At 39.1% G+C, this 9,251-nt stretch overlaps 1 protein-coding gene across 1 annotated transcript; it reads left to right on the forward strand.

Annotated features, from left to right (window-relative positions):
• The first annotated feature begins 3,780 nt into the window (after window positions 1-3,780).
• Window positions 3,781-9,077, forward strand: il22ra2 (interleukin 22 receptor, alpha 2). The gene is made up of 6 exons (XM_028007239.1): window positions 3,781-4,320; window positions 5,618-5,732; window positions 6,716-6,900; window positions 7,065-7,207; window positions 8,418-8,574; window positions 8,663-9,077. Exons 1-5 carry the CDS (start codon window positions 4,254-4,256, stop codon window positions 8,562-8,564), a joined length of 657 nt encoding a protein of 218 aa, XP_027863040.1. The 5' UTR covers window positions 3,781-4,253; the 3' UTR covers window positions 8,565-8,574; window positions 8,663-9,077.
• Window positions 9,078-9,251: the final 174 nt, after the last annotated feature.

The following is a 9,251-nucleotide window of genomic DNA, read 5'->3' on the forward strand; positions in this document are numbered from 1 at the left end:
TTCCTTCCTTTTTTTTTTTTTTTTCATTGTCTGACTGTTGAAGTGACCATATTAGTGCTTCCTGTGCCAGAACTCATTAAGTGTATTATCTTTATAATTGGCATGCATCTGGTGAGTTTCTTGTAATCTGCAGTAATTATTGGCCGGCTTTGTCATTGAACCACCATTACAGATTATTACAAATAAACTGTGTTCAAATCGTTTTATGTCCAGAACTGGTTATTTAACTTTTTTCTCTTTTGTTTCTCCTGAAATGAGCACTTTGACAAACCATAATAAAGTAGCGTATAGTTCCGAAGTTGGCAACACAATTTTACAAAGACTGTATAAAGTTTAAAGTGCGTTTATATTTACTGTTGCCGTGGTTGCAAGTGGTTGCTTTGCACATCTAGACATTAAACGTTTGTTTTCTCAATCATCAATTTGAATGGAGCGCATCTGTGAACAAACGGGTTTCCTCAGATTCTTGAATTGTATTCAAGTCTCTACTTTGACTAGGACATTCTTGTAAGTAAATAGGTTTTGATCTAAACCAGGTGTCTGCAACCTTTAAAATTCTAAAAGTTTTTTGTTTTTTTTTTACCTCAGTAAAGTTAAATAGAAATTTAGAGCTGCAAATGTTGCATAACTCTTCAAAAAAGGAAAACTTCTGATCTGAAGAAGCATCATTTTATGGATACATTTTTCTGTGTTTTGATTTTTTTTTTTTGTTTGGGTGAATGTTTCCAAAAAAAAAAAAGTGCAGCCTAATCAGAAAAATTAAAGGAATGTAAGACTAACTAACACTTTAGGTGTGAATCAGAAATTCAATTACTGTATTTTATGAAAAGACTGAATCTGCATTTAAATATCCATATTTAAAAAAAAAAAATAGTTTGTTCTCTGTCACTTGTAGCATTGAGGGAAGGTCCAAACGGACTTCTGATCTGAACCAGTCCGTTTTCCTTCCTGTCGTAGAACAACGCTCTGGTTATTACCGGGCCAGCAGTTCTCTAACGGCGCCCTTTACAGCTTTATCATCCTGCTTACTAGGAATGAGATAATACAGACATAACCTTTTTATTAATTTGTGGTCAAATCCTTTATAATCCCTCAATAAACAGTGAAGTAACATTTTGTCAGGGCATCAGTTACTTTAGAGTCAGAGCAAACACTCTTACTGCTCTAAAAATAAAACCAACCCACACTACTTCAGTGCAGCCGCGACTTTAGTACCACTGTGCTGCTAAATACACTTTGTCAATCATCTTTTCAAATGGATTTATTGGATGCTCTCACAGAACCAACTGTGGGGGAGTTGATGCTGTTCACACAGCTCCAGCCTGTGTAACCTTGACTGAATACGGGGGAAAATTTTCTTCACCTATGAAGATCAGCTAACGTCTGTAAACAATTACCTTAACTAGATGACATGTTTTCTTCTTCTTCTCATATTTAACATTACGGGTTTCTAGACTCTGATCCATTAATGAGCTCTGGTGTGAGTAAGGTTCTGCTGCCGGATGGATCTACTGTGACTTTGTTTAAACGGTTGTTTTTATCTGTGACTGCGGCTAATCAAGAGTAGTCATCATGGGCCCGTTGACTGCTGCTCTAAATAAAGTTCTCCTGGATCAGCCTGTGAGTTAAGGTCCACACCCATGTCTTGGTAGGTTTACAGTTCAGATATATATATATAGATATATATATATTCCTCCCATGAGTTTCAGATTAGTTAAAATTTACCCTATGACATGCTTAAAACCTTTCTCTCCTTCTTCACAACGTTCTCCCTGATCTGTTCGTGTTCTTCTCTCTTCATGATGCTGTTAGATCAAATCAAGGCCTTCGCAGAACAACTGAGTTTTTTCCGCTTTGGGTTTTCTTTGGCCTCAAAAGGAGTTGCCTTATTTTAAAGATTTGTATTTGGGGATAAAAAAAAAAAAGCTTAACTACTTTGATTACACATTAGTACATTAAAATGCACTGAGATTTGTGTGAATTCTTAAGCTGCAGTATATAAATTTTTTTTGTTTTTTTTTTACATACTTGTTAAAACTGCCATGATGATGTGACAGTATAAGACAGATAATCTGTCGAAAGATCGATTTCTTCCTCCACCTCCTTCCTGAGCTGCTATTACTGTCTGAAGAAACGCACCGCTCCCGACCAAAAGCAACCAATCAGAGCCAGGAAGAGGGTCTGCTGCTAAATGTGCTAAAGGCTGAGAAACGACTTAATGTTACAGAAAAAACTGTTTATCTGTCCTCATTGTTGGCAATGCTAACTAGCGTAGCATTCATAAAAGGCTATGCTAGCTACAGCTACAAGGCAGGGGGAGGCTTGGGGAGGATGAGCAGCACCACGTGTAGCTGCTGTCAAGACAACTGCATCTGGTTTATTGGTTTTTTTGATGTTTGGTTTAAGGTGGCAGTAGTTAAAGTTGATTTAATATTAAACATTAAGTTTAATATGTGTGGTAGTTTTAGTAAATTTGTGTTGATGCTCATTAAGTTCGGTTAAGTGTACATTCAAATGTGGGGGGAACGTTTATTTTGTTCCACGGACCATGTGTTGCCCGGGGAAGAGCCACATGGGGCATTCAAGCTCAAGAAGCTGATCGCTAGAAATTAAACTTTATTCCTCTGGAGTCAATGCGGGTAAAGAGGTACGGTTTTGTTTATTTGTATCTTTTATTTATGTAAATACTCCATTTATTGTGAACTGATTTGGGTTTGTGTTACCTTTTGTTTTTAGTTCTGACGGCATTTTTGGCGACTCTGTAAGACGTGACCACAATAAATGGCTGTAGAAACCAAGAACTGCATTAAGCATCCAGAGGAGTAACACCACACAAGATAGTGATTGACAGCGCTAAGACCCGCCTCCTGGCTCTGATTGGTTGTTTCTAGTTAGCTGGACGAAGGAAAGGAGCTACTTTTTCCCACAATTGTCTCATACAGTCACAAGTTCAACAAATGAGTAAAAAAAAAAAAAACATTTGTTTTTTATAGTTGTGTACTGACATGAGTGTCCTAATAAGGCCTAGTACAACCAAAACCATAAATAGGATATAATATTCGTCAGAACAGTTCAACCTCATTATAATTTTACAAGCCGCTATTAATAGTTTACTAGTGTAAAATACTCAAATAGGACCGAAACAAAGAGGAAACAGGAAGCTCAAGACGGGACGCCACTCTTCTCCGTTTTGTTTCAGCTGCTAAGAGCAAACATTGACTATGCAACTCGTTTCTCGTAAGCAGAGAGGGTTTCCTAATAAACCGACTGAACCGCAGGCACCTTTAATACAATACCTGTAACAGATCGAGTCAGAGATCAGGTGGTTACTTCTTCAAAACCGAACAGGACAAACTGGAGTCTGGTTCCAGATGTACAGACTTCAAAACTCGTATTTCACCAAAAACCAGCTCGTATTTACACATGAAGGGGAAAAAAGATGGGTTATATTGCACCTCTATGAGGGCTTAATATGAACAATATCAACACGTTTGTTGTTTATTTGAGTAGCGGCAATAATATCGAGGACTAGCATTTATAGCCTTAGCTAACCGTTGCATGTTAGCTAGCCACGTCCATATATGAACACAAACACATTAGTGCCTGTTTGCTGAAAAATTGCTGCGTATGAAATCAAAGTATTGGGAAATTGTTTTTAAACAAGTTCTGAATTATTTCTGTTTTTATTTTTTTTTTTAACTTTTTTATTTTAGCCACATATTTTCGGCCCCCCACCCCCCCGGGCCATGCAGGGTATCAGAAAGAGCAGGAGCTTCTTAAAGAGACAGAGGCCCAATTTCAATGTACAAAGTCAAATTGCATTTAAGCCACGTTTGAAAAATACAGCATCTTATCTTGACTGAGATAAAATGGCACTATGTGCCTGGAAAATACATAAAACAGATTTACAGACGAACTAACAATGAAATAAATTCAGTCAGGCTTGGCTAAGAGTGATTCTAATGGATTCCATGATCTGAATTACTCATTGTTTATGGTATTAAAATCAGATTTTTGAACTTCTGAAAACGAAAACAGGAAAAAAACAAAAACACGACAGGTGATCCATGACTATTATTTTTCTGATGGGGAATTACACATCAAACAATTATTTTAAAAAAGAGAAAGAGAGAGAGGGGAATAAGTGCAAAGGCGCAATAAAGGGGGCAGGGCAGCGTGGCATTTAGAAGGGGGAAGTGGAGCGGCGTTAAAGGGGACGGGGGCAGCGTCTACGTCGTGAGTGTTTGGCTTTCATGGAGCGCGTCGGCAACATGAACCGCCTGCTGCTGGGAGCCCTGCTGCTGCGTGTCACAGCTCAAGGTAACCTCCGCTTTCATCCTCCTCCTCCTCCTCCTCATCATCATCATTTTCTTTTTAATCTCATTTCATCACAGAGCTTCAGCCGCTTTGGGGAAAACACCAAAGTTGAATTTGAGACATCCTGGCTGAGATTGATGGCTGCGATGTCAATATTTTCCTTCAAATCTAGTTTTGTTACACAGATGTGGAAAACATTATAGTACATTTCTTTTACAGCATTTACTGGGTTTTTTTTTTTTTTTTTTGCTAGATCCTGAGAGACAGAGAAGGTCAGTGATGGTCAATAGGCAGTCAAACCTGTTGGCTGTCGGCTGTGTTCATAAACATTCACTTTGTTTTTGAAAGGGGCCACATGGCATTCACTGCAAACAGAAGCGGCAAATAAAACCGAATTTGTTCTGTTTTTCTCTTTTGCTTTCCTGCTGCAGTGCCTTTGCATCAGTCACGCCTTTAAATTTACCGATTTGTCACTGATGCAATCCGAGGTTTTCCTACAAAATATAAATTCTGGCTTTGTAATTTGAGTAAAAAATATGAGTTAATAGCTTTTTAAAAAAAAAAATTTATTGCCCATTACCAGTCGTCAAAAATCTTCCTAAGGAGGAAAAAAAAAAAAGTTTAAAGACTTTTAGAAACTTGAGATTCTTCTTCTCCAGTGAAGCCTGATGACAGAAATGTGATTCACGTTAACCAGCAGTGTGTGTTTTGGGTGATTTCCTCCTGACCTTTCCTCTCAGAAAGCCTCTTTCCCTCTAAACAAGTCCAGCAGGTTTTTGTTTTTTCTACTTAAAACCCAAAGACAGCACTTTGAGCCGGTCAAGAAAACTGCACAACTCTGTAAACTTTCCCTCCAGTTTTGTCTCACTTCAAATTGAGTTACTCTGTTAAACAAACACAAAAAATCTGTGTTGAATAAAGTACAAAAAAAAGTGTTCAATTCAACAATGGTGTCCCAGGAGATAATAAAAGGTTTCATTAAAGAGATGTTTAGAAATTAGCTGGTAAATAAAACTAAAACTTGAGTTAGTTTTTGAAGAAGAGGCTTCAATTTCAGTTGCATGTTTTCCTTTATCCTCCTCTTTGTTTGCCATCATTACTCCATCATGCTGGCTGCCAAATTTAGCGATTGTGCGGCACTTACAATGAGAAATCAAACCAATCAAACACTGACATTACGATGCGTCTGCAGGTTGACATGCTGCTCAGTTCTACGTCTTGGCGATAAACTCCTCTGAACATCATTTATTAACTCGTCTCTCTCATCTGAGCCGCTAAAATGTGACTTCCTGTGTTGCAGGGATGCTGGCTCCACCTGGACAGGTGAGGTTCGAGTCCACAGACTTCAAGAACATCCTGCACTGGGCCGCGCCCACAAACAGCTCCTGCCTGCAGTACCACGTCCAGTATAAGATGTAAGAGCTCACACGCACACACACAGTCAGATGGATTCCTTCTGCTGTTTCAGCCTTTTGATCTGCTCAACTAGGGAAAAAAAGGAAGATTTTTTTATGGGATTTTTCTCTCGTTTTATTTCTTTAAAAGGATTTTTTTGTTTTAAGTCTAAAGTTTTCTCACCAAGAGTAAAATATGAAAAAGGACTTCTTCTCTCCATGAACACGCATGTGTTTTTGGACCAGTATGAAAATGTACATTTTAGAAACAAAGCTGCATTAAAAACCCACCAGCAGAGGGAGCTCCTCCTCCAACACCTTAACTGACCTATAACCTTTAACTGTGCGTGTTGTTGGCCTAATCTCTTCCAGATCAGGATTAGAAGAGCTCTTAAAAGTTGCTAAAAGTGAATATAAGATGAGGAAGCTAACGTGCTAGAATACGTTTCCTCTTATTTTATTAGTTTTAACTATCAGGCTGGCAAATCAAAATTCAACTATATGGTATAACTAAATGCACCCTGGCCTTCAGTGTTTTTTGCACAAATACACACACAAATCTTTTTTTGTTCTTCTCGCATCAACAGATTTACTCTGTAAAATGTCAAAAAATTGGGTATTGATCTGCTGCAAGTTAAATGAATAGTTCTATTTTGGTGGGATTTTGTGGAATAGTTATTTGTAGTCAACATCCTACCTGTGCTAGGCATTTGTTCAGAATGACCCCAGTTTGAAGAACTCAAGCAGACTGGAACCAGTTAAAGCCCAGACTGTATGTGAAACAACTCAAACTTCAGAAAGGTTGCTGCAGCTAAGCGTTTCAGGTTTTTATGCTGACGTGAGTCGGACCATCAGGTCCATTCGACTTAAAGTGTAAACATCCATTCACCTGTTTTCTGTTTTTACAACCCGTTTAAACCAACGAGTCTTCAGCGGCCAAACCAACTCCGACTTTGGAGATTTTTCCAAGTCGTCTGACGGAAATCTCCGCTGACCTCTCACAGATACGGCGAGCTGGACTGGCTGAACGTCAGTAACTGTCAGGGCATCCAGAGGCACCACTGTGACCTCAGCGCCGCCACCTCCGACGTCAGAGAGTGGTACTACGCCCGGGTGCGAGTGTCGTGTGCGGCCACCGGCAGCAAATCGGCCTGGGCCATGTCCCGCAGATTCAGCCCCCGCTGGGACAGTAAGCGCTGACCCTCCTCTTTAACATCATCTCCTTTATTCTATTTTATTTGTCTAATTATTTCAGGAAAAGATGAAAAATGTAGTTTTTTTTTGTTGCTTTCTCTTACGTTTTTGAAGTTAAAAACCAAGTAATTGTAATGACCATTGACTGTGTCTCTGCAGCCAAAGTCAGACCCCCCTCAGTGAGGCTGAACTCGTCCAAACAGGGCCTTGTGGTCCAAGTGAAAGCCTCCAGAGTCTTGATGCGCAAGGTGCACAACGGCGTGGACAACAACATCTACGTCGTCCACCCCGGCGGAAAGGAGGTAAGGGAACCCACACAGATTATTACCCATAATCTCTGCTCTTCAGTTTTACCCCAAATCTGCCAGATTGTTATTAAAACATTTTTTGTACACTGAGCCCTGAGAAATGTCTAACGTCGCTTCGTTAATTGAGATGATTCTACAAAATTCTGACTCATGGGTTGTGCCACGCTTTTCCGATTTGCATTTGCTAAAAGAAACCTCAAAATTTAGTCATGGATTTAATAGAAAAGTCCAAAAGTGAATATTTGACCCAAATTGATAAAAAAAAAAAAAAAGAATAAAGCCTCCAAATGAAGATAAAAGAAAGAGATACATTTAATTATGTTTGAATTCTAACTACTCATTGCAGAAACACAAAATCTTATCAAGTATGATTTTGTCTAGTTTTCTAGTGCAAATTTCTTAGCACACTTGAAATATGACAAAACTAACTTACAAGTTACTTTCCAGCAAGTTATCGGAGCTTCCTATAAGTCAATAATTTCTTCATATTGATAAAAAAAAAGTACTTGTTCCATTCCTGGATTATTTCATTTATGAAATAGAATTTTTTTTTTTTACTATAAATGTAATAATCTGCTGATGGAACACGACAGTATTCCCCATATTCTTACTTATAATCAAGACATTTTTCCCATATTGGAAATGGAGAAAATGTCTTGTTCCACTTGCAGACATGCTTATAGTTAGCACTTTTTCACCAATACTAATGAATCACAGACTTAAAACAAGCTCAACAAGCTCTTGCTGGAAAGTCACTTGTAAGTTAGTTTTGTCTTTTTCCAAGCGTAATAAGATATTTGCATTAGAAACTAGACCAAAAATACTTGGAAAGATTTAGTGTTTTTGCAGTGTATCATCTATGTTGCAGCTTTGCTTGCTAAGTGACTTTTATCATTTGAAGTCATTAAAATCTGTTACGTGACAAAACAGTCGCTGTCACAGATTCTGGGGGCAAAAACACAGATCAGATTCAAATAATGGACAAATCTAGGGCGACATTTGTCCAGTTGTGAAGGCAAAGAGGAAATAGAAAAGGCTGAGGCAGAAGAGGAAGAGTAGAGGTGTAAAAAGAACAACAATAACACAGAAAAAAAAGAAGAACCACCTGACCCGCTGCCCCAGTTTTCTCCCGCCGTCGCTTTGTGCTGTGCGCAGCGAGCGTGATGGCTGATGTGCGGCGCCTCTCTTTCCCCTCCTCCTCCAGGAGGTTTACGAGGTGGCGAGCGGCTCCAAGCTGACTCTGACCGAACTGAAGCCCAGGACACACTACTGCGTCCAAGCACAGACCGTCATCCCCCGGCACATGAGGAGCAGCGATCGCAGCACCGCCAAGTGCATCACCACAGACTGATCAGAAGCAGGTCCGCTTCTGCACCAGAGAGATGTTGTGTCCATGAGAACGCGCCTGCAGAGTCTGACGGGTTTCCTTCTCTTTTTCTTCTTCTGCAGACGCCGGTTGACTCGAGTCGTCTCGTCATTTCAGTCCTCACCCCTACCTCCACGGCAGCAGTCACTGGTGTCTGAACTCGGAAAACTGGTGCAATTAATCGAATCTCTCGAGGAGCGTATTTTATTTAAAGTCTGTTGCTAAACTTGAAACTTTCTAAATTGACATTTTGGAGCATTTTCTGCTGAGGATCACTGTGAAATTCATTTCTTCGTGACATTGTTTTTGTGACTAAGTTTATTTTTTATTTTTTTTTGGAAGCTGAAGCAAAACATGAAGTTTATTTTATCTACTGAAATATTTATGCACAAGTTGAACATATTTTGAGGAAGCAACCTTTAACATTTTGTTTTTGTCTCAAACACATGAGAACAAATGAACGTTCCTGGATGTTTTGGACACATTTAAAAAAAAAAATAAAAGACTACCAGAGCTTCTGTTTGAGATTAAAAACTGGTGATGTTTTATACCTCATGCTTGTCCTGCATGCATCAACTCACTAATAAAAGGATTCATTTCCTCTTTTAAAAGTCCATTAGTTTGTGTGTTCAGTTGTTGTGCTGCTGAAAGGTCAAAATCGTCTTGCAGGAG

This window comes from Xiphophorus couchianus, chromosome 22 (genome assembly GCF_001444195.1).
Source record: "Xiphophorus couchianus chromosome 22, X_couchianus-1.0, whole genome shotgun sequence".
In the NCBI taxonomy this organism is placed as follows: Eukaryota; Metazoa; Chordata; class Actinopteri; order Cyprinodontiformes; family Poeciliidae; genus Xiphophorus; species Xiphophorus couchianus.

Excerpts from the sequence above, each read along its gene's own strand:
- il22ra2 (XM_028007239.1), top strand. The coding sequence starts at position 4,254 with ATGGAGCGCGTCGGCAACATGAACCGCCTGCTGCTGGGAGCCCTGCTG. Across the intron at positions 4,321-5,617 it reads GCTGCGTGTCACAGCTCAAG|GGATGCTGGCTCCACCTGGA; the intron begins GTAACCTCCGCT and ends CCTGTGTTGCAG. Across the intron at positions 7,208-8,417 it reads TCCACCCCGGCGGAAAGGAG|GAGGTTTACGAGGTGGCGAG; the intron begins GTAAGGGAACCC and ends CTCCTCCTCCAG.